The following is a 25953-nucleotide window of genomic DNA, read 5'->3' on the forward strand; positions in this document are numbered from 1 at the left end:
CTTTCACCTAAAAATCTGTTATACAGTTAAAAAGTTGTCACAGAGTTTGGCTGACATCTGGAAAACTAGTATATAGTAAGTACAAAGTGTGGTACAGGCATCTTCTGACTCAGGGCTATTTTAGACCAGGAGCCACTGCTGAAATATTGGAATGCAGTCTTTAATCTCTGTCCACAACTGCCCATCTCTAGCATGTTTGCTATCTCCCATACAATTTGAAATTTATTTTGTATTGTCATCTTTGTTATTCTCTCTGCAAGATTAATATAATGTGATATATTAAATTTAATTCATGTATTTTTTTTAAAGTGACATCAAATTTAATTTTTTAAAAAAAGTATTATTAATTTTAGCTGTACTTCTTGCTTTCAGTTAGTTAAAAATGATACCTGGTATCTTTTGTATGCAAACCAGCAATTTTTCTTTGCTAGGAGAATATCTCTCAGTGAATTAAGCACATGGCACTCTATGAAGTAACATGTGGCCACGTAAAACATGTTCTTTAGTAGGTGACTGCTCACTGTGTGCCAAGTTGAGTCAAATCAAAAGCTAAGAATATTTATACAAGTTATGCCATCTGAAATACTTAATAGTGCCATGTTGTTTGTAGCAGGTTCCTGCGATTTTCTATTGTGTGCTGAAGTTCACATATATTGTTGATAATGATCTTATGGGGTTTTGATGTGCACAGCTCTTATAAGTCCAGTTTGTGTTTTTAACTTTATCTGTAGTTTTATCTAGTGAACAGATTTTTAAATTGATCTGGTGCTTTTGGTTTATTTAAAAAAAAGCAACTGATCCTGATAGCAAATTAGCTTAATGAACTAAGTTTCACATTAATAATGACCTTTCATCTAAGGAGAGGGAATTAGAAGGATTATTTTAACTAAGGGAGTGAAAGGAAGAGGTGTGGTAAATTTCAGAAGAAGAGAGCATTTATCACTCTGTTTAAAAAGTGCTAGTAGGACTTTGAATTAGGAATTTGTATTTCTTTATATTCAGCTTAGCAGTTCTTTTTTCTCCTGATTTTGAAATACTTAAAAAAGAGATGTAGAGACCACTTCAGGTGGTCTTTCTAAAAAAATATTGTTTTGGTATTATAGTTTCCTGCTTTATTTCCTGTCTCTCTCTTTTTTTTTTTTTTTTGGGGGGGGGTGGGGTGGGAGGGGATTGACAAACACCTGTTTTTCCTTTGATTAATATTTTTGAAGTACCCTTAATAAAAAAATAATTTAAACCATCTATTTCACATCCCTTTTATTGTATCAGTTTAATATTTCTGGATTTGCATGCTTCCAAGGATTTTAAATTCACTTCTGTGTAAATGAAGCAGCTAATCCTGAGAGACATAAAGTCACTCCAGTGAAGGGATTATGAATTCTTTGCTTAGGTTGCTTCTACCATGAGAGCTGGCATCTGCTCATGGGTGTTAATACTGCGCTGGTGAGAAAATGGTCCTGAGACAAGGCATCTGTGAAACCTGAATTGCAAGAGTAGCTGTTTCTGACAAAAGTTGAACTAAAGCAAGTGACTTTTCAGTGACTTGCTTAGGCCTGGTGTGAGTTTAGGGCTTAGTCAGGCTTTGCAATCTTGTTTTAGAAGTACCAGTAAATAAGGCAGTTGAGTTTACAAGGGTTTGCATAACAGACTCTCTAAGAAAACAAGTTGGAAGGCGTTTTGCTTGCTGCTTTTACTGCTGGTATTTGCTTTTCACTTGTGGTTACCAAACGGTCACGTACATGAACATCTAGTGCAGTGTTTTCTGAGTCATTACCTGCGAGGGGCTGGTTCAGAGCAGCTGCTGAGGTGCAGCTTCAGTGACGAAAGTACAACTGCACATGGTTCTGGTGACAGTCTGACTGAGCTGATCATGATCAGTTGTTGCCTTCCTTGCCTTATTCCTTAGGCTTACCTGAGAACCCATCAGCAGATACCTCGTGCTGTTCCATCTCGGAAAGCAGTAGCTGAGCTGGAAATGATGGAGATGAGTGCAAGCACTGTAAAGCAACTCCAAATATGGCTATCTGCTAGGTAATCCTGAGCTCAGGGAGCTGTAAGTGGGATCATTTGATGGTTCGGTGCACCAGGTGTGGTCTTAAGCATCTTGCAACAGTTTCTGTGCTAAAACAGTTCGTCACTTAGTTTTCATGTTAGCCAACTGGCCCCTGGACCATGGAGGCAAATGTTAACATTGTACTGGTGCATGGTGCATTCCTGTTAAAAAGAAAAGTTAACTTAGACACACTGGGCAGAGGGAAGAGCTGTATCCTATTTTGTGAAGGTGTGTCTAGGATGTGGCTTGTCCAGCATGTGAAGATAAAAGATGATAAGGGTTTCACACTGCCGATGCATTCACAATGATGAAATGATAGCTGAGCCTTATTGACTGAAGACTGAGGGGCTGTAAATAAATTCTGGCTTGAAATGAGAAGGTGGCTCATGTTGTCTGCATTAGCTGGGCCCAGGACAATCCTTCTAAGAGCAGTGGGAGAGGTGCTACTGATGCAGCTGCAGCTGAAATATTGGTTTTGTCCTCAGGAATAATTGTGCCGTGGTGTGTAACACAATCATAAGGAATGTGGTACACAGAGGATGTGTCTTCTGTTATGCCTTTCCCATGGAGAAGAAAGATAACTAGTAAAGAAACAGTGATAAAGTTCTATTAAGAAATGCTACTTATGATAAGGAGAAATTAATGAGAGCTGCTATTTATGCCTCCTTTCTCTTCATGATAATGTCATGAGGATCGCCAACGTGTGTCATTCTCTTCTTTATGGTACATTTTGACTCTCTCTAGTGTCTGCCTTGTTTCATTTTTCTGAAATGCCACATTGTTGGTAGGAAGAGAGCCATATACATACAGCCTGTGCTCGCAATCTGGAACTGGCACAGCAATGTTGTATTGCTAAGCAACAGTTGGCATCATGCTGTCTACTCCCCTGTTTGCCTGAAAATCCTGATCAGCATCTAGTGCATGTTTTAGGTAGTGAAAAGAATAGTAGGTTTATATCTTATTTTGTGTAAAGTTTGTTGTTCATTCTTTAGTAAAACATTAAATAACAATTCAGAGAAATACAGTCAGAGTGTGCTTTGTTCATCCCTAGGATGGCAAATTCTAATGATCTTGGAGCCTTGCAATAGAATGTTTTTTGTGTGAAGCGAGGCCAGTTTTTTTTTCAGCCAGCAATGCCTGATCTCACAAATACAGTATGAAATGGCTAAGTTATGTACAAATCTGTGCCTTTGTACTAGTGGACTGCAGGATCAGAACAGGTCTTAATTATTCTCTTTAGTGTGAATATGCATTGCAGGATTTAACAGGAAAAGATGAAGATTTGTGCACTGGAGTGCAATATTGATAGCCTTGGATTTTAAATGCCTTTTTCTGATTAAGTGAACACTTTCTTTGCTGCTTCTATAAAAATTTTATACTAGCTTAGAATCCAGTGCTTTAAAAAATAGAACTCAAAATCCCAATTGAAAATATGACAAGTTAAGCAATGATGTGTAGCTACCTGTTGTGACTTTTGTTTAGCTGTTGATGGTACTAAGTAAAATTTGTTGCCAAGCTTGTCAGATAATTACCAGATATGCACCGAAAACTCATCCTTTTTTTTTTCTTGATTTGTAAGATGTAGATTATTTTTGTTGTATATTAAGGGGTTTATGGGTTTTGGATTTTTTTCAGTTGCAGTTTTATGGGGAACTAATGTTTTTTGTTTTCTGCTCTTTTTTGGTGCTTTTTTTTGTTTTACTATCAGTCCTTCTGCAACTTCTCTGTTTTAGAAACTACAGTGAAATCATACAGCATTCTTTCTAGTTTCAAATTTTTATTATCTACATTCCCAACTATTTGGTGATGTTGGGATATTTATTTTGACCAGGTTCAGGAAAGAGATATTTTGCCTCTTGCTTTGTTGAAAGTTTTTCTCTGTCTAACGGACATACTCTACAATTTGCTTCTTCCTTTGCTGTGCTGCAGTAGCCTTTGTGTAAGTGCACATGCATAGACACTAAAACAGCCTTCACTTAATGAGCATTTAGGCTGTACATATTAAGACCTCTTCATCTTTTAAAATTACTTCTGGTTGTTAAATGCATTGTTTCCTTTCTAATGTGTCAGGCTGGTACTTCAATTTTCAGAACAAAGGTGTTGTGCCGTGTGTGGCTGTAAAAGTGAGTGTAAACCAGCAAATGTTTTGCAAGGAACTGATTGTGTGAATGTTCACAAGCTCCCCTGGTGTGAAGCCCAGACCTGCACAGATACCTTTTCTGACTGCAGGGATGAGCCAGAGGTCAAGTTTCTGTGTACAATTTGGCAGTTGGCTTTTCAGTGAAGTTCAAGGCCTTGCTACCTGCAGGAGAGGCTAAATGCCCCAGCACACTATAGTTCAACAACATCCTTGAGCAGTTGGTTTTGGTCTTTAGTACTTGTTAGATGGAAAAGGTTGAAGCTTTTAGCTTCAGCTTTTCAAGCTGCAAGTTCCTCGATATTTTTATTCCCTGACAGAAAGACATCAACTGGGACCATCAGCCTAGCAGTATTCAGAAGTATTTTTACATGCATTACTGTCCAGATTTTTGTAGACTTCATCCAGACTTTTCCTTCAGTATCACTCTAAATGTTGGAAATTCTGGGGTTTTTCCTATCACATATTAAAGGTTTTCTTGCTGTTGGAAGATGGCAAAGCTGTGGGGATTTTTTTTCCTTGCAGAGGAAATTGTTTTTCCAGCACCCGAGTTGTATGAGGCATGCCCAAGTTCTGGTAATATGATTCATGGCATTGAATGATACTGCCTGTAATTTTAAAAAGTCATTTTGGGAACATCTGGAAAAATGATAGTATGTTTTGTTGATAGAAAGATCAGGATAGAAGGACTTTTACAATAGGACATAAGCCTTGCTTGCATATCATATTATACAGAACTTCAGAATAATATTTAATACGCACAATCTACTTCTGCATGGTTGACTTCAGCATTGTAAATCTGTCTCCTGTTTTGGGATGATAGCTCCATTTCACCATTTGAAATTTTGAAGTGTAATGTGAAAGACAATAGAAGAATCAGGAGTCACACCTTGTTCTGTGTTTGTGTGATTCTCACAGCATATTAACACCTGTTTTCTACCCCTAGGAAATCTGTCCAGTCTAAGTCGTCTTGGCCTGAGGTACAATAGGCTGTCAGCAATTCCCAAGTCTTTAGCAAAATGCAGTGAACTTGATGAGCTGAACTTGGAGAACAACAACATTTCTACTTTACCAGAGGTGAGGAATAGAGGGAGTGGACTGGGGAGGGGATGCTGCTGGAGAGCATTGATGTTTTGAAAAGGGACTGGAACAAGGGAAATTATTTCATCTTGCATCTTAACTCTGAGGAATACCCTTTGTTTTAACCTAAAAGTAAAGTGAATTATGTCAATTATATAAATACTAGGTATATTTAGTGTAGAAAGACTAATGTCATACAACTTGAGTCAAAACTGGGAGCAGCACATGTGGTTGTATTTGCTGTGCTGTGTCTTTAGAAAAACTTAAATAATGAGTTCAGATTCCCACCCTTCAAGCCATATAAGTGTTTCTCAGTGTTTCTGCTTCATGAAGCATTACTTCCTGGAAGTAATTGTTCAGATGACAGAAAAAAATCTGATGTGATTGCTTCTTATTTTGGATATTTATTCAATTTCTTTAGATCCTTTTAAGATGAAGACTTCATGACACAACATAAAGTTTTATAGTCTCTTCTGTTTTAATGATGGTCATCCCTATGACCCCAAGTCGTCTAAATTACTAGTATAAAATGAGGTTAAAGGTTATCTAAATATGTCTGTAAGAAATAAATACAAGGGGAAAAAAAAGCATTTGGAATTAGGCAAAGTATTTGCAATAACAAAGGGCAGTAAGTAACTAATTTTCCTCAGATAAATTTCTGAGCTCAGCAATGATAGACTGAAACAGAGAATTTAATAAATGTTTGGGCAAGACTATAATTTAAGAAAATGCTAGAGTGAAAGCCACCAAGCTGCTTTTGGGATGAGAGCTAAGATAGTCCACCCCACCCAGACATGTTACAAAAGCAACTACAGTGTAATTACAAAAAGCTAATGTGAAGGATGATTACTTGCTTTAAAACACGTTCAGTCATAATACAAACCTCTTAGTAACTGTGCTGCCTTCTTCAGGTACATTTGCCCACAATATGCTAACACTTAAGTTTGCAGAAATGTATAGTTTATACTGTAATCTGTTTAAAATAAAACATTTTGCGCTATAAGACAAAGAACTGTATTTGAAGAAGAAATTTCTGAGTTTCAAAACATAGCTGAAGCTGCTGACACAATGCCTAATAAATATTTTATCTTAAAAGGATGGTCTGGAAGAAGGCAGCACTGCCACAGGTCTCATAGATGTAAGAGCATTGCTCTCTTTGTACTGCCAAAGCTCTCTTGCTTCCCTTCAAGTGCATTTAATTACTCTGGGCTATTAGAGTGAATTAGCTAACATATTTTATGTATTTTTTTGGTATACAAGCAGCCTTCAAAACCAGCTTTTTGAAATGCCAAAATCCATCTGAACAATAAAGTGTGTTGGAGCTCAGGGACTGCCTAACCCTAGGACTAATATCTGTTAATTAAAGAATAGGTAGAAACAATATTTCCTAACCAAAGATTATACTAATTAATGATTAAGTTAGATTAATACTGATTTGAAGATCCATTATTTTATCTGTAGTGGGGAAAATGCTTCACTGATATTTACTAGATGCCCCCAATGTCTAAAGTTTTAGCCAAGGCATGTAGGTAAGTCCCTATTAGATCTTATTTTATTTACAATAATGTTAATAACTATTTATAAAAGTTGCCAAAGCTTTCCTGGTGAAACAGCAAAGCCATGTTCTTAAAGCATTCACAGTGAATATGGAGCTCAAATTGCAATCCAGAAATACTGACATTAGGAATATGGTTGGAATCATTATCTTGTTACTGCTCATTCCTGATTGCAGATGTTGCATTATTTATGGTATGTAATGTCATGCATGAATCTTCAATTTCTGTAATACTTAAGCAAATAGGGCTGGATTCAAGTTGGTGTAGTAATAAGCAAAGGTGACACTTCAGCAGTAATTTAGATCTCATTATCCATCTCCACAGTTCCAGCAACGTGCTTGGCACACAACTAACAGATGAACTGAGATATGGGCTGCCGGGATTTTGGAATCTAATTAGATTGTCAAAAGAAATGAAACTCTGGATTCAATGGGCAGCCCTTGCTAGGCAGTTTACTTACAGGATTCTTGCTTTTTATTTTTTAAGGGGAAAAATAATAGAGCAGTAACTACTTAGGAATATTTTAGAAAAAGGAAAAAACAATGGAATTTTCCAACCCATCCTCTTCTTTTTCTCTGCCTGATTATCTGAAACTATTATGGTATAATTACAAGACACTGACAAGTTGTGATCGCAGTATGGATTTTTATGATGTTACCAACGATTTGTACTGGAATTATCAAATGCCTCTTCTGGGAGCCATTGTGTGGGGTTGATATTTCTTTGGTCTCCATTTTGATGTGGGTGAGCTGCTGGAGCCAAAATAGCTGCTGGAGATGGGATGGACATGCTACCTCTGTGCTCCTGGAGCAACGTGTCATTAGAAAAATTGCTTTCAGAGTAGTAAAGAGTTACCAAACCTCCCAAACCTGTGCTTTTAAATGCTATGTATGCTTTTTTATATCTGTCAGCATGCAGGGAGGAAGGGGGCTGACTGTGAGCAGAGGTTGTTGCTGGTGGAAGTTTTATCAAATTTAACACTGGTTTGTGTATTGCAACACTTCTTCAGGGGATGGACTTAAGGGGGAAAAAGCATTTCTAATTAGACCCATAAGGGAAAAGAGACGCATTCAAATAAATCTGTCCTAAGTTCTTGGGTGGTTTTCTTCTTTCTACAGGGTCTTTTATCCAGCCTTGTCAAACTGACTAGTTTAACATTGGCCAGGAACTGCTTCCAGTCCTATCCTGTGGGTGGCCCGTCCCAGTTCTCCACAATCTACTCTCTCAATATGGAGCACAACCGCATCAATAAAATCCCCTTTGGAATTTTCTCTAGAGCTAAAGTATTAAGTAAGCTGAACATGAAGGTGAGGCACAGAAACATGCTACTGTGTAAAATCAATGAGGAGCACTGTTTGCAGCTCCATGAATTCTGGCAGGCTTAATAATGTAAGGAATGAATTTATCTTGCTGAAGTGGATGCTGCTGCTAGATACATAAATAATTCTGTATTAGTCTAAGATTGTGCTATCAAGAAGTTACTAAATGGTCTTTATGTTTGTTAGTTAAGATTTTGTCACATTTGCTTGAGTTTGAACAATGAAAATAAGAAAGCTGGCTGCAAAGTTCTTTAATATTCACATGGGACACAAGCATGTAGATTAGCTTATTTCTCCTTCAGACACTTACAGTTTACATTATAAACAGAAGTGTGTAAAATAATTTTTTTTAATATGGTCTTTCAAAACCTAAGTCTAGAGACTTTTGCCAATAGTTGAAGAGCACAACAAAAGAGGTTTTAAGTGTGCTAATACAGTTAAAGTAGGGAAAAAATATGATTTTTTATATGAATAGATTTATTTAAAGAAATCCTTGAGCAGTAGCTAAGCTCAGCTACTGCTTTAGAATCGTTTGACACAAATGAATCCTCAGTTTGCATTGTCAGATTTTTTCACATACCCATTTGTAAATTTGCCTGTTTGCCACAACTTTGTGTGACCATTCTTAAAAGATCTTTTGGTGACTGGTCTAAATCAAATACTTAAAAAATATTTTGAGCAGTAACATGTTCAGAGTAATTTCAGATGCTTTTACTCTGAGCCATTAAAGTACATGGGGTTTTTTTGGTTCTCTTTTTTTTTGGTTGTGGGTTTGCTGGGTTTTTTCCCCTCAGCAGGTTTTGGTGTATGGGTTCTGGTGGGTTTTTTACATGGTGGTGTTTATTCTCTTGATTGGTGTGTTTGGATTTTTTTAAAACTCCATATATTTTTAGGATTCAAACATTTGCTGATAGCATCTTTGTAAGTTATGGTGAACTTTCTGTTCTTTTTTTGGACCCACCATTCATTGTATTCAGCAGAAAGAGGACAAAAAATGTTTTAACCACTGTGTGAGAGCTTGATAATTAAGTGCTTCTAATTTTTCCACTTCAGTTCATATTAGTAACAGAGAGTCAATTCTGTAACTCTAGATTGGTACCACTAATATTTGGTGGAGTTTGAAAAAAAAAAAAAAAAAATTGGCCAATTACCAACATTTTAGTCTTCTGATTTCACTATCAACTATGTTGTTATGAAGTATTTCTATTTAGCAGTTCGTGTATCTGTCAGATGCCTTTCCAACTTCTGGCAAGGGTAGACCCTAAATGTTTGATATGTTAAATCACAGGACAATCAGCTGACATCTCTCCCCTTGGATTTCGGGACATGGACAAGTATGGTAGAACTGAATTTAGCAACTAACCAGCTCACAAAAATCCCTGAGGATGTATCTGGGCTTGTTTCTCTTGAGGTGAGAAGAGTATAAGCTAACAGCTAAATGAATACTTGCAATATAGGGATTCTCTGCTTCGGGTTTAAGTAATATTACTTTGGAGTCAAATAAAGCTAAATAAATATGTATATCTGTGCTGTTTAATCCCCTGTTACATCTGTTTGTGGCCACTGTCAATGGCTTTTGAATGTTCTTTAGACTCTGGATGACTGTGCACAAACCACTATGGTACAGCTATATTTTTAGCCAGGTAGAAGAAAATTTTTTCTCAACAGGAATCAGTGTTGTAAATGCAGTGTTGCTAAACTTGGTTCAATTCCTGGAGACCAGCATGGAAGCAGCATGGATCAGAAAAACATAATGAAATGTTTGACAGCCAGGAGAGGCTTGAGTGTCAGGCAGCCAGGTGGGAGTTCTCAGCCTTTGAGGATGAAGAACTCATAGGTTAAAAGCTTGAACTAAACCTGCTCTGTCCCCTCATCCTGTTTCTCAGAGTACCATCAGCAGAGACAAATTATTGCCTTGGAGGGACAGAAAGACAGAAGTACTTGTTTGGGCAGTTGAGGGGACTTAGGCTCTGTAAGTTGCTGGGAAAAATCTGTTAAAGAGCTATAACAAAAATTGCAAATTTCTAATGTGACTTCTTCTGTGACTATTTAATTATTCCTGTAGTGTGGGGCTAAAATTATGACAGAGTAATAGTTACTTAATAGCCCAGTTCCCTTTTAAGTTAAGGCTGTGGTTGATGTGATTGGGAAATTAGTAACCTCTAACAGCTGGGTTTGCTGGTGGTCTGTCAGCTGCTGAAGCTGGAGAGCTGCTTGGTTTGCTGACCTGTTACCACTGTGTTTCTCTGTAATTAAAAAATCAAATACAAAGGGCTGTTTGGGCGGTGTTTACACAAAAGTGAAGGTTCCCACAGCAGTGCTAAGTCAGCTGCATTTCACGCAGGTAATATTGTCTGTTCCTGCCTTTGTTTCTTGATACGCGATTAAAATATTACTGTTCTCACTGCTTTGTGCGTGTAGTGCATAAAGGATGGTCACTGAAATGCTGCTTGTGCTAATCCTCAGGCATTGGCTTTTTTTCACTTTGATTTTCACTTTGATTCTCACCATGCCTTTGTTTTGTTCCTGCCTGTGGTGTTTTCACATTACATGAAGCCAGTGAAATTGGGATTATTGGTAGAAGACAGGCACTTGCAGCCTTGGCTGGTTGTGTGTGGCTGACAGGAGGGTCCATGCTGACTGTTCTTTCACATCCTCATGTTTCAATGTGCCTTCTTAAAGAATTAGATAATAACATTGTTTAATCAGTAATTAAATACTTGACTACTCATGGTGCTGTTATGAGGCTTGATTACTTTGTAGAACTGCAGAGTTTCTCTGGAGGGGAAAAATGGTGTATAAGTGTAACCCCTGTTAACTTGCCTGTGAAATAATGAATAACTCTTTTAACTGACTGCAAGTAAGGATACACTTCTTGAACCTGGAGTATTTATAATTGAACTCAGAAAGGAGGAGAAAAACAAGAGGACAGCACTATAGTAGGCGTGGGTGTGTGATGGCAGCCCGTTTTGGAAAGCCAGTGCTCTGCTTAGGTGCTCCCATCTGTGTGTTTATTTGCTGCTGCTCCTAACCAAAGGGATATAGGGAGAAGAGGAAGTACTAAGCTTTTAAAGGAGGACTTGGCAAGCACAGCAAATAATGTAAAACATGATTATGAGATGGCTGTAAGGAAGCATAACAAAATGATAGGCAAATTCAGAAAGAAACTGTTTTTCTTTGGTAATTTGAAGAAGTAAGGTTTCTATTGTTTTTGCTTTGCATTTATTATTACATATAGTAATACTTGAAAGAAGTATATCCTAAATATATGTATTTGTATCATTAAAGACTTGAAAAAATTGTTTCATCACTGACTTGTTTTTTTTTTTTTTTTTAATTTTCATCTACTTCCTCAATGTAAATGTAGGCTAATATTGGGCTTCATTATTTGAAAATATAAAGAAAAAGGTATCTTAATCTGTAAATCTGTTACTTACTGATTATGTTGCTGAAATTCTGTGCTTGGTTGTTGTTTCTTTTTTGAGGTTCTTATCTTGTCAAACAATCTCCTAAAGAAACTTCCCCATGGAATTGGAAATCTACGGAAACTCCGAGAGTTAGATCTAGAGGAAAACAAACTGGAATCCTTGCCAAATGAAATAGCTTACCTCAAGGATCTGCAGGTGAAATAATAATTGGTCAAGATAAGCATCTTATGTCCTTTATTTACACCATGCTGATTTAATTGCAGCTTTTTGGATGAGTGGAAACTATTTGAGACTGGACATAGAAACAAAAGTTTAAAGTCTTGTGCAACTTTGCCCACAATTAGTCCCCATTAAGTGTTCCCCAGCTTTATTAGTTAATACTGAACAAAAATTTTTGAGGGTTTTAACTGTTGTGCCATGAGCATGATACCACCCCAGGAATTATTCCAGTCATGCTCTTGAAATCTTCTATGTTTAGGCATGTGTTTTATTAGGCACCTTTCTATTTTTACATTCAGTGATGCTTGATAGAGATTTGAAATGTTGATGAACAGTTGAAATTTTTCTCATTCAAATTCAGGAGAGTAGAACCCATTCATTTGTCAGCCACATATCTTGTTACTTGCTGTCATTCCAAGCAAAAATAATTAATCTAATTTGTAAAAACATGTTTTCCCCTTAGAAATTGGTTCTGACTAACAATCAGCTGACCACCCTTCCAAGAGGAATCGGTCACCTTACCAATCTGACGCACCTTGGGCTCGGAGAGAACCTTCTCACACACCTTCCTGAGGAAATTGGTAAGATCCTGTTGTCCGGTTTGATGAAGTATCTGATCAGTATCTGATATATGTACAGCCTGATGTGAAGTATGTACCATAGGAACAGCAATAAGAGTGATGTGCAGATGAAGAAGGCATGGTTTGTCTCTCGTATGATCTTTGGTGAGGAGCCATTACAGCTGCTCATCTTACATGTGCCTCAATGTGAGAAAAACCTGAAATAATCTAAACTCAGAGTTTTGTAATTTATAAGCTAGTGGAGAGAGTTTGGATGCTGTGGAAACAAACTCTGTAATTAAAATCAGTAAAAACATTTTAAATACCATTGTAGGAGTACAGTTTGGTTATTAAAGCTGGTTGTCTTCACAGATGAGAGAATAGTTACTTTTTGTCAGGTGTAACTGTTTAATGTATCATGCTGTCAATTGTTTTTTTCTATAGCTTCTCCTTATTGTTCATTTACTATGCCAAGAGTCCTGCCTACTGCTTTCTCTTGTGAAAGAATAAATAATCTCTGAGGTTATAGGAAATAAGATTGGAAAAAGGGGAATGTTTGGGAGAGGACTTCTATGTTTTTGAAAGGAGGAATGGAAGTCTTAAGAAGAAATTACTCTGTTTTCCAGCTTCTGGTTAACCTGTATTGCAGTATGTGTAGTAGAGGCAAACTGTAAAATTTTAATTCAGGAAAAATATTTAACACTTGTTAGTTCCACTTAATAAATTCATAAGTTAATCTTCCTGTGCAGAGAAGTCACACTCTTCTGCTTTTTTACTGTGACATATGATAATTATGGCTTCAGGTCTTTAATATATGGCTTCTAATTACATAAAAGGAATGACATAGATATTTTTGAAGAGGGAATAGATCCTGTATGGTATAATTATTTCCTACGTCCTTTTGACTAGATAGCTGTTCCATGTTGCCTGCACTTGCATAGCTTGTGAATGGCTATGGTGAATTCCCTTTCAGTTCTCTTATTCTCTATATTTGCAGTTCATTTATTATCTAAAGGAGATGCCCCAATGGATATTTTTACAAGGAAATTAAAGCAAATTGGTTCTTGCTTGGGTACTGGAGAACAGAACTTGCCGTGCTTGAGAACAGGAGTCTCACTGACTGAAGGTTCTGTATAGGAAAGAGTGGACTCAGAGCCTCTGTCTAAAAGCTATAAACTGCATGAATCAAAAAGATACTACTAATACTTACTATTTGATTTTAACCAGGTACACTGGAGAATCTGGAAGAACTGTATTTGAATGACAACCCCAATCTGCACAGCCTTCCCTTTGAGCTGGCTCTTTGCAGCAAACTGTCAATAATGAGTATTGAGAACTGCCCGCTCAGCCACCTTCCACCTCAGATTGTTGCAGGAGGACCCTCCTTCATCATTCAGTTCCTAAAAATGCAGGGACCATATCGTGCCATGGTCTGATGCTCATTGACTTGTCCAATACACTGTACAAAATACAAACTGCATTAATGTTGTAATTGTCTGTATATGTATATATAATATAATATATGTGGTTTATATTATATTATATATATATAAATATATAAATAATATAAAAAGGCAAATCTAAGACTGCATTATGTGTTTCTGCTAATAGAGGAATCATAGCCATTTAGATTTTTTTTTAAATTCTGTAAAAATGCTTGTCTAAGTTTTCTTTGCTGAACTTGATGGAAGCTGTCTGAATAATCTGAAAATGCCAGTTCATTTAAAACAATTGCCAATGACTTTAAGGGACAAAACCAGTTTTGCTTAGATTTATTTTCAGTTAAGAGAAATGTATAATCTTTATATAATGAACTTTCCTGTTTTCCTCCCCCACTCCCGCCTTTTTTTTTTTTTTTGTGTCAAAACCTGAAAGGGTCATGTCCCCTGAGGTTGGTATTTTCTTTTAACTTATTTTGAGATTTGAAGCAAATGGTGTTTTTATATTGTTTACAGTCAGAGTAAATCACTGGATTTTTGTTTTATTCTGATTTGCTCTGTTTTAATCAATCATATCTAGAGTTTATATGCCTCTGCTGATGAATTTTTATCAACCAGTTTGTATACTAAAAACATACTCATCAGAACAACTGGCAGGTGAAAAGGATGCAGTCAAAACAAAAAGAAAAGAAAAAAAAAAAAGCTTGAATTCCTTTAAGTCTTGCTTCCCTGAGTTATCAGTTGCAGGCATAACATATCTGAACTGAGCCTTTTGCAGTTGGTCTTTTCTAGCACAAGTAAACCTTTTCAGATTGGTAAAAATGTGGAGTATCCTCAGTGAAGAGCGGTTTTCATTGTGTGAAGTAACAAGTCCATGAGGTCTAACAGTACAGTTAAGTGACAAGGAAATAATATATATGTACATTTTTATTACAATGTCGAGTCATAAACTACAACAGGCAATTTTAAGGATTCCTTATAGACCTTGTACAATAAAATGAATGTGTCTTACTTTTAAACACTGCAATATATGTAAGTTTTAAGGTTGGTTAACAATGTACTATGGTTTTATATCTTGACTTGCCTTGTACCTCCTTCCATTATGGAACTTCTGTGTCCAAGCACAATATCTTCACACTGTGCTGTTTTGCTGCTGAACTAAATGCACTTTTCCCCACAGCTGGGGCACTTGCTTCAAAATATTCAGTTCAGTATCTTGATTATTCTTTTTTAACTTCATCCTATCTGTTTCAGTATTAAACCAATCTGTTAAAAAAGAGGCACCTTTTTCATTTGTGCAGAGATGTTGGTAGCTCAAGAGAAACACTGTAAGTAGTGGACATTCAGTTTTATAATGAATTTCTTGGCTGTTCAGAAGGCAGAAGATGCTTCAGAGAGATTTACACTATTGCTACACTTGCAGGGCCAATTGTCCTTTTTCAGGAGGGTAAGAAATCGAGGCAGTCACGTTCCATGGTTGCCCAAGAACTGTTCTGTTTATACTCACTGGAATTGTTGCTGGGGTAGTGTGACTTACAGGGCTGTACTTTTGCACAGAATCAAATCAATGGATGCCATGGGAAATCTGTTTCACGTGCAGAAGTTTGGGAATATTATTTCTGGCTTTCAAGCGTGCTTATTTAGACATATTTCCTTAATCTACTTGCATTTTATTTTGTTCTATGTCTTTTCATTAACAAGGAGAAAGTTTTAAATGGAAGGCAGGTGGAGATATAAAACCTTAGAGGGCTTAAACATGCTGTAAAACTATTGTAGATGTCACTGGATTTTACTAAGTAATGTTCTGTTCTTTCTCACACACTCTGTCTTTTGCTCCCCTTCCCTTTTTTTTTTTTTTTTTACATCTACTGTAGTTTAGACTTTAGTTTATAAAAGGCTAGTTGCTTACAGTTCTGCCTGAGTTAATCTTTCTTAGCACTAAGGTGTTAAAATATGAAGATGCTGAAATGCGTAGTATCAAGATTGTAATTGAAGTTCTGAATATACTGCAAAGTCTGTGTTTGTGCCCCCAGGTCACTAGGGGGGAAACTGGTTTGATTAATATGGTTCCTTAAAGCAAAAGTGGCGACCCCTTGTGTTTCCAAACGTCTTGGTCTCATTCCCCATCTGCTCCTCAATCCCGTTTTTATAAGAGTCCAAGGGATTGAATTTGTTTAGTTTGTAAATATGTTGATTATTCACCTTGTTAAGGTACATGGTTAATGACTGTATGATTGGAGCTGACCCTCTCACATAAATTCCTGTGGAGAAGTTGGCTACCAAAACAGTGCTCGTTACACTCACTTAAAAACAAGCTATTCTTTTCAGTATAGGAATAAATAAAGCTATGTTTTAATTCATTGCTATATTAAAAACAGGATATTTTTTTTAACTATCTTTGTGCTAGTATGGTTGTTGCAATGCCAGATAATCCTAAGCCCTGTTTTAGGAGTTTAATTTTATACACTTTGAGGTGAATGCTTATTTTTTCAGTGTCTCAAGGGAGATTTGAATAAGGGCAGTGTGAGAGAAGTTCTTGTGCAGGAGAAATCAAGTCAGAAGAATCTGAAAAGTTTAAAGCTTTAAATATCTGGCACAGATTGAAAATACATGCATATAAATCCATTTAAGTACAACACATGGATTTATATCGAGATCTATACATAGATCCATATAAATCCAGCCATTTTGATAATTCAAAATAGTCATACCTCCTGAAATAACAGACTTTTGCATTTCCCAGGATGCTGCATTGTTAACTGGTGTATTTTCTAGGTGGTTTTATTGCCTGGTGACATTCAGTTGAACAAACATACTGGCTTACACATGTTTAAGAATTTTATATGTCCATATCAGTTAAAGTATGAATGGAAAGAACTTCATTCTGACAACTGTATGTATACATAAATACAAAAATGTATTTGTGTATCTATACATGTATGAAAGCATAGACAGTGTGGAGAAATAAATTAGTTACAGCATTTTTGAAAATAAGAGTGAGAAACAAGTAATTCCCAGATACTTGTATTAAATGTTTATTCTCTTTGCTATGCAGAGGAAAATTTAGAACAAAAAATTAAATTGAAAAATATGGCAGTTTTTACTTTGAGGGAAAATCATGACCTTGATTACTTTTCCATAGCCAAAATATCAATTTTATATGTGTCTGTGCCTGTGTGCATATATACTTATGCCCCATAGACACTATCTTGAATCATGCCTTGATTTAACAAGCTAAATTATTATAGACTATGTGTATTATGGAAGTCTGGAAAGGTATAAAGCACATCAGAGATTTGCTAAACCACGAAAAGAAGGAACAGTTGCTGTTGTGACTCATGTTCATTGCATATTGCATTTTAATTTGCTAAATAAGAATTTGATAATTCTTTGCAGAAGTTTTTTAGCATAAGGTTTTAAAAGTTGTATCTCTCACTGTCCCATATTCAAATTTGTTACCAAAATTGTCTGCTATAAGTGCAGTGGAAATGCTGCTTGTTAAGCTGGGTCACAGAGTTATATAATTGGGACTTTTCGTTTTGACCTTCATGCACCCTTTTTAGAAACGTTTGGATTGTAGAATATTCATTTCAGTGCCTCTCTTTGATTTAGTATTTTTAGGAACATGCATATTTAGACATCTTGAAGGTTGTGTTTGCTCATGATTTAGACAGTTGGTACTTGGATTGTCTCTCTGGTTAGTGCTTAAACCCATTGTGTCACCTGGAATTCACGTGTCATCTTCAATCCTTGGAGATTGAAAAATCTCTTTTATTTAACAATTAGAAAGCTTTGAGAGTTTTTTTTTCTCTCCCCCCTTTTTTTTTTAAACCCAAAAATAAATTAAACTTCTAAATCAGCATAAATCCATATCAGGAGACTTTTCATATCTGGATGCAACGAAGAATTTTCCTGCCAGTGTCAGACCTCAGCTGTATCAAAAGAAATGCCAAAACATCTTCTAATTAGAAATGTGCAGTTGGTGGTAATTTGCACAACACAAACTTCAAGGCACAGTAAGGACGATTACAAACAAATGATAGGATCTACGAATGGGTTTGTTTTCACATTAGCAAATACTTAAAAAAATATGTTTATTATTATTCTTATTTAGATCTTAACCAGGACTGCACAGGACCTTTGCTGTGGAAAAATATCAGGCCACACTAATTTTGTGGTTAAAAGCTAAGTGAGAGTGTAAACAGTCTACAAAAATGTCTTTTAATCTGAATTATTGTAATGTTGTTATGTCTATATAAAAGATTGCCTTGCTTTTTTATAAGAGTCATTCTGTATCAATGCATTCATTATAAATAGTATATTTGTTAATAAGCTGCCACTGGGTCTTTTCAAAGTTTTCTAGTATTTAGAGTCTGACATTAACCTGGATGTAAGTCTACTTTTGCAGCACCTCAAATTATTAAGAACTGTGTTCTCATTTTATACTTAGCAGTCTTCAGAAGATCTCAAAATACAGATTTTCATGTAGAGCAATTACAGGAAACTTCAAAAGTTGGATGATAGTAACTTCTTTAGTCAGTCTTCTTTAGAAGACTGGAGTCCTTCTGTACAGCGAATATTGGTAAAAAATGTTATATTCATTTTATTATGTTTTAATAGTAAAAAAATCCTACAGCTTTCTCTGTGATGGGGAAAATAAATCTTGGGTTTTACTGCAAAATGCATTTCAGCAGCAACAAAATTAAAGTAGTTATAGAATTGTGATGCCTAAAAGACACTGGCATTTAATCTTCAGGTTTAATAGAAGACAGTATTGCCAAGCTGCCATGGCACTGATTAAACTGTTATCTTCCAGCTCTGTCAAGCTCATTGCACAGACTACTTCAAGAAAGATATGCTTACATCATGCCCTACAAACAAACAGACAAAAAGCCAGTGTCTTTGGAAGTCAGAATAGAAAGCCCTCAGGAGTTTGGACATGAGGAAAGAGGACGAGGACTGTAGCTGCTTGCTTTAAAAGGCTGGAACCAGTTCTTATAGTGTGCAGCAGTCACTATTGCAGTAATGAATGCTTCTGTCATTTCATCAGGTCCCTGCTGATTAAAATCAGTAGAGGGTCTGATCAAAATTCCTAAATTTTGGTCTTTGAGGTAAGTCAGTTTCTGTAACCAACTGTAAGTTAACCAGTCTCCTCACCAGCGTGGCAGCCCTGTGCTATGATGCTGGACCACCTGCCATCCCCCTGTCTGACAGGGCTGTGCAGAGCAGGGTGTGCAGCTCCTCTGCTGTACTGATCCTGACCTCACCAACCACTGGTTGAAGGGCTTGCAGAAAGGAAACAGCATCTGCATCACTGCATTTAGTAGCCTTGATAGATGAAGCAAATTCACTGAAGAAACTCTTTTTCCTTTTTATTTTCTTTTTTTTTTTTTTTTTTTAATGTTACATCTCTGTGTATTTCTGGCCTCTGCAACATCCTGTCTCTAATAATTCTATAATATAATTATGTACAGGGTGAAAAAGTACTTCGTTTTGTTTGTTTCGAACACACCACCTTATTTCATTTGGTAACTCCTAGGTCTTGTAGATCTGGAAATTTATGAACAGGGTTTTTTTTCCTGTTCATCTGGTTTTTACCACTCTTGAAGGCTTTGGGTTTATGTCTTAGGTTACCAAAGACAAACCAAGACAGTTTATTTTCATAAGTGGCAGCACTTTTTCTCCAAGTCATGGAGTTGAAGTTTTTTAGCTTCTTTTCAAACTAAATCTCTTCTATTCTCTGATAATTGCTGCTGCCTTTCTCAGTGGTTTTCTAGTCCCAGCTCTGAGTCTTTTTCCTAGTTCGTGGCCTTTAGCAACCTCTTTTGTTCTTTGTGTACTTCTCCTTTGTGAAATAAAAGTACAGTTCTGTTATGAAAATTAAAGTTGAGTGGCTGATATAGTACTAAGCTCTGGTGATAATAATCCTACTAGGCAAGGATCCGATTGGGATTTATACTTCAGATGCAGGCCACCTTCTGCTGTAATTAATTGTTTCCTCTGATTAGCTATAACTGTCTTCCATCATCTCTTGCAACTAGGTGTAAAAATCAGAATTAATACGAATTTTTTCATGGTGTGCTGATTTAAATAATGCCAGGATTTAAAATACTCTCTCCATGCTAGTAAGAGTTCATTGTTTTGGAAGATGTGACTTTTGAATATTTCAGCTGATCTTTTTAAACTGTTAAAGCCCAACATTTTCTGAAAATACTGGGAAATTTCTGGTATTACTTTTTTTTTTTGAAAGATAAATTTGAGACTGCACTGGTTGGGTTTTATTTTCTTACTTGAAGTCTTTGTAGAAAGCTACAGAAGAAATTCACATAGAGAGAAGAAAAGGAATCTTCCCTGACCCTTCCATGACAGGGAGCATCCTGCCAACAATTGTTGTCAGCCAGAGCTTGGCAGCCACCTGGACTGAGTGGAACTTTCTGGTTCTGGTGACTGCTTTTTGTTCAGATGGTTGAAGTGAGCACCCCTAGGTGAGCCTGGCCTCAAGAACCAGGCTATTTGGCTCTAATTGAGTGAAAAGTGAAGAATGTGTCTTGTTTTTGCCACCCCGTGTCCTTAAGGCTGTACAAAAGGCCTCAGCAATATGCAGATGGTGTCTTGTGTGTCTCTGGTGAGACAAACTGATGACATGTCTGTGTCATTAATCCAAACCAAATGCTTCAGGATACCCAGTGTTCCAGCACTGCTCTCCAGTGACAGGTCCTGCTCTCCCGTGGTGGGAGTTGAGCATTTTAGACATTCACTGTATGTTGTATAGTGTACAAATACTGTGTAAAATCTGAACACTGGGCAGCTCTGTAGAGCATAGCTGGTGCTGTGAACTCTTGGTGATGGCCAGGGTAGAAAAAGGCATTAGAGGGCTGGAGATGGTTAGCTTTGATACAACTAGAACAGGCTGAGTGCCTTGAAAGCAAATTTGTTTTGTTTTCACAATCCATCTCAGTCAAATAAAATACATCATCTCTTCGTTCAACCCTTGCCTCACTTCACATTGTAAGAGTGGGAGATAACTTGATTACCAAGATCAAATGATGATGTTTTAGAGGAGGAGCCATCTGGAGTTTCTGAGTGAGCAGCTGGCAGCCTGGGCTGCACAGTTAATGATCTATGTGCCTTGCAACTATTTTTTTCTGCTACAAAACCTTTTAAGAGTCTTTAGAGATCAATCTACCCCACTGCCTCCAAGTAAGATGCTATCTGTGAAATTGCAGACAAATGTTCACTTTTAAAAGCTCTTTCCACAGCACCCTCTTTTTTCCTTTCTATTAGTATTAGTATTTTTTGTTAAGACTTGTAATAAATCCTTAATTTGCTGTAGTTTGGTGCTTGGCTTTGCTTGGCCTAGTAGTAGCTGCTTTGCATTTTGTCCTGCATGATTACAGCTGTACTGCCTGAAGTGATTTCCAAACTTCATGTGGTCAGTTTTAATGGAAATACATTTTCTTGTTGAAAATCTTAAGATGTTTGAAAACAGCCATGGTAAAGACAGTGCAGTAAAACTCTTCTCTCTGCATGACCCAAGGTTTTTGGAAGCCTTTAATCTCTCTTGGTCCTTGCTAAGTAATGTTAACTGAGTGGGAAGTTTTAACTAACTTAGAATTATCTATCCTTGCCAGAGCAGCAGTGGGCAAGAAATTTAACTAGGTATGGAGCTTCTGGTCAGCGAGGCAGCTCTGATTTCAGGCTTTTTAATAATCTCCAAGCCAAACACTTCTTTTTAGGCCTGCCAGGCATTTCCAGCCTCCCAAAAATCCGCATCAGACAGTGCCATGCGGTTCTGATGTGGGGGACCAGGAGAGAGTCCCAGCAACACCGGGGAGTCAGAGGTTTGCCTGGAAAGGCTGCAAAGCTCTGGAGGCAATTCCCTAAAAACAAACAGACCCAAGTTGAGAGTGGGTGGTGCCCTGCCAGCCTCTCCTGATTGATGCTATTGGTAGCCCAGGCTGCAGCTCCAGGCACAGCCAGGCAGGCAGGAGAGCACAGCCAAGATTCTTGGGTCTGTGGCTTCACCAGATGGATGGTCCTGAGGCCAGGCCACTGCTTTTTCTTTTGAAAGAAAAAAAAAAGCATCTTTTGAAGAAGAAGCTTTTGAAAGCTGGGGAGGGTTGATATCGCTTTAAAACAGAACTGTATCTTGAAGTAGTAGAATCCCCCATGAGAAGGAGGGGTTTCTTTAGCATTGCTTCTTTTTCCCCTATAAGCTCTTCAACTCCTATCAGCTGTGATCTCAGCCTCTCCACTTGAGCTCTTACCTGCCAACTCTCTTCCTTTGTATTTCACTCTTTGGCCAGTAGCCAGGTATCCCACCCCCATGCCTTCCACACTGTGCTGAAGTAAGTGGAGAAAGGCAGGGAGAGCAAAAAGATGATTTAGGACCAGTGACTTCTGCCCCATGTACCTGTTGGTGTAGCCAGTTTTTCTGAACTTGCTTTGTATTGGTTATGAGCCCCTTTTCTCCAGTTCTATTGCAGAATGGAAGCACCAAGAGAAAAACAGGATTTGGGAACAGATGGCTGGGAGAGGAAAATAAAAAAGATGGAGCAGCTGCACACGACACAGCTGTGCATTGCTGTACAGCTTCTCTGTTGGCTCCTTGGACACAGCCAGGTTTTTCCATTGTGTCTCAGAGTCCCTGTAAGGGGATTGATGTCTGAGTACTTACCAGATAAAAGATTTGGCTTGGGGTACATGTCAAGATTCAGAAAGGAATGAATTTTGATTAAATAGCAATTCTGTGGCCAATCTGTCTTCCAAACCATTTAGGAATGAGGATGGGTGGTTTAATTTTTGAAGTGACACAAAATGCTTAACAGTCCAATGAAGAGTTCTGAAATATGTGTAATGCTTAATAATATTCATCACTTCTGCTTTAGAAAAACCCACATGCTTCCACAGTTAAATTGTTAGTGAAGTATTAATAATAAAATGACATTCTCATTTCATACAGACATGTAATTCCCCAGAAACGTTAAAAAATACACATTTAAAAAAGATACTTGTTAAAGTTGCCACAATTGCTTTTTACTATTTTTCTTTTGCTCTGCTTAAGGAAAACTGAAATTGGATTGTAGTGAGGAATCAGTGGTGATCATCAGTGACTTCAGCTCCAGAGGACTTTGCTGGCCTGTCAAGGTGTCTCAGTGCTTAGGGACACAGGGAACCCTCCTAGGAAGGATGTGAGCCTGGTGACTGGGGTGAATCAGAAGGGCTCCTCAACAAAATGGTTTTGAGGTGCTGTCAATTAAAGCCAGTTGCATTAGCAGTGAGCTGCTTTTCTGAAGATTTGGGGAATAGTTTTAGCCTAGCTAGAATGAAGGGGTGCTGAGATTTCAGTTGTGCTTTTTTCCTGTGTGTGTCTGAGGACACTGGTACTATGCCTCTGGAAGTACTTGCATGCTCTATGGCAATTTCCACTTTGTGGTTGCTGCCCAGCAAATGGCTTGGCCTCAACAAGTGGAAAGGAGTTCAGGGTGGGTTCAGTGCTCGCTGTCTGGGGAGTTCCAGTGTTTCTCATGGATTGCTTTGCCCTCTCGCTCCTCCTGCCTTCATGTTTCACTGGCTCTGATAAGCTGAACAGCAGAATATACATGAAGTAGCAGAGATTGCTCCTTTTCCCTTCCCTCAGAGTGCAAAGACAAAGTTTTGGCAGAAGAATCTGCCACTGTACTGTTCAGGGTTGAAAATGACTTCTCAAGGAAAAAAAAAGTTTGCAGCAGCAGAGATTAAAACTTACTGACATGTGTTTGGTTTTCTGCTACACTTCAGGGAATGACATGGATTATTTTGCTCTTGAATTTTGTATGGCAGGAATTTCCCTTGGTACCTAGGATGCTTCCAGAGAAAAGGAAAATCTGAGTTGAAAAAGTGCAAGTGGAGATACAGTGCTTCACTCAGCCTTTCTTCTCTAAGTGCGTTGTCCTCATTACACATTACCAGCCTTGATTCCCAGATAGGATAAATGTTTCCTGGGGAGAGAGCCAGTTTGTATTGCTGAAAAGCAACTGACAGTGCTGCATAAGCAAATACATCAAAAGCTGGTATTTAAACTTAATTTCAGCCTCTCAGGGAAAAAACAAGTTGTACCTTGCTATCAGTAATATGCCTATGCAATATTCCTGTGACTGTGCCTTGCAATCTGCAATATCCCTGTACAATCTGCATGGGGTAATTGTCTTGTAGGCAGTGTGGGAATGAGTGCTGTAATGATGATGGATGCAGAATCTGCAAACCACTGTGAGGATGGAAACTGTCCCTGGAGAAAAGAACCCTTCATCCTCTGCCCACCAGATGAAGATTGTTTCGCTCCAGTTTTGGCTCGCCTGGCTATCATCAGGCCAGGGAGGTGTGGGACCATGGACCAGCTGGAGTTCAAATGTGGGGCAGCACTTGGCCCTGCTCTGGGGGCTGAACCCACTGTGACCTCCCCATTCTGGGTAGTCTCCCTGCAGGCAGGTGCCCTCTCCTTCCCTCTCATGGAGCAGATCAGGTGTGCAAGCGTTCCTGCCATGCCCAAGTGGGTGGATTGTGGCCAGGATGTGGAAAGGAGGCCTGGCCCTTTGGCATGGCCTGGTGGCAAAGGGACAGCACAGGGAGAAAGCAGCTCTGGAAAGCTGATGAAGGCAAGCTCTCCCCAGCACACCAGGTACTTGTAACATCCAGCTGAGTCCACAGTGAAGGTTCTTCCTTGGAGGTACGTGTCTCTTTCCACCTGTTTTCCTCTATTCCCTGTACCCCTGGTTAACAACTCAGCTGAGGTGGTGAAGGAAAAGCCCCAACTTGGAAAGGCTCTGCTCACCGCGACATCTTTTTGTGGGGGCTTGGCTCAGCCTGTGCTGGGTTTTATTGCCAGGAGACCTGGGTTTGCCCTGCTTTCTATGCTTACTGTCCCTTGGGAGCTGGGGCTCTTCTGAGGAGGGGCTGGGGCAGGAGACGGGGTGGAAGAACTGCTGCCCTGGGGAGAAATTATAGGAGCCTGTGGGCTGCAGCCAGCATGGGGACAGCGGGGACACAGCGGCACAGGGTGGGCAGTGATCCGTCTGGGAGGGGAGTCAGCCTGTGCAGAGCAGTGTTTGTACAGGGCTGTGATTTAGGACTGGGGCATGGCAGGGCTCTGGGTGCTGCCTGTGTCCTCCTCTGTGTCCCCAGCTGATCGAAGCGGGAGGAGCTGGTGCAAAGCACAGTCTCCCTCCAGAACTGCTGCAGCTCCTGGATGGCTCCTCAGTGGTGTTTGCTTTTGCCACTAGATGGTGAGGTAAGGAATGAGGGAAAACACAGAAGTCTCGCTGTGTTCCCCGGCGGCCTCGCTCCCTGTGACACCAGGCTGACGTGCTCTGCTTTCTGGGAACCTGGCAATTTCAGGCAATTATTCCCTGGACATTTTATACGGCCCAGCCTTCAAGAACTGCTGCTGCCACCCTGACTCTTTGATCTTTTTAACTCCAGTGCTGCCACTCTGCATTGATGTAGCCATGGCAAGCTGTGTTAGACACAGCTGCAAACCTGCCTGATGCAGCGATGTACAGAAAGCTGTCTCCTGCTGTAGCAATTTACTTTGGTCCATTTTTGAAGAGGGTGTATGATCTGCTTCCCCTTTCCCACGAGGACCTGAACCCGCTGTGAGACCCACACCTTGGGTCCCTGCATGGCTGCTCTCTGATGGGCCAACTCTTTTCAGAGCTGTTTGCTTCACTGGAAGCTTTGCTCTGGCTGTGCTGGAGGAGTCTGGGGATGGGTGATGGACCAGGGAGTTACAGCTCACCCGGGGCCTTTGCAAGAGGGATTGAAGGAATGCTGGTGACGGCAGCCCCTGCCCCAGAGATAGCAAAGTAGATCATGGAGAACGGGGAGAGAAAGGGCAGGTGCACACATTTGGGCACTGGGGAGTGGAACTTGAAGGGATGAGTTACTCCTCAGATGAGTAATTGAATGCCAGCATCTCCCAGCTGGGAAATTAAATACTTTAAAGGGATGTGGTCTCAATTTTGTCTTAAGCACAGGCTGACTCTGCTCATGAAGGGGAGCTTGTTGAGCTGCAGAAACTTTATTGCTTTAATTTAGGGAAGGTTATAAAGTGCCCAACCTTTCTTCTCTCTGAATACTGGCTTGGGTGCCACTCTGCATGCCCAGGATGACCTGCTTTTCACAGAA

General features: G+C 38.7%; 1 protein-coding gene across 3 annotated transcripts in view; it reads left to right on the top strand.

The window, feature by feature from the left end:
* SHOC2 (SHOC2 leucine rich repeat scaffold protein) overlaps positions 1 to 21322 on the top strand; it is a 66924-nt gene extending 45602 nt beyond the window's left edge. For all 3 annotated transcript variants that reach the window (XM_021526004.3, XM_021526005.3, XM_021526006.3), the window contains 6 exons: positions 5137 to 5267; positions 7945 to 8133; positions 9434 to 9556; positions 11631 to 11768; positions 12256 to 12373; positions 13580 to 21322. In XM_021526004.3, the coding sequence (XP_021381679.1) occupies positions 5137 to 5267; positions 7945 to 8133; positions 9434 to 9556; positions 11631 to 11768; positions 12256 to 12373; positions 13580 to 13788 (908 nt within the window). In that variant the 3' untranslated portion in view covers positions 13789 to 21322. The remainder of the gene's footprint in view (positions 1 to 5136; positions 5268 to 7944; positions 8134 to 9433; positions 9557 to 11630; positions 11769 to 12255; positions 12374 to 13579) is intronic.
* The last annotated feature ends 4631 nt before the right edge of the window (positions 21323 to 25953 follow it).

The sequence above is a fragment of the Lonchura striata genome, chromosome 7 (genome assembly GCF_046129695.1).
Source record: "Lonchura striata isolate bLonStr1 chromosome 7, bLonStr1.mat, whole genome shotgun sequence".
Classification (NCBI taxonomy): Eukaryota; Metazoa; Chordata; class Aves; order Passeriformes; family Estrildidae; genus Lonchura; species Lonchura striata.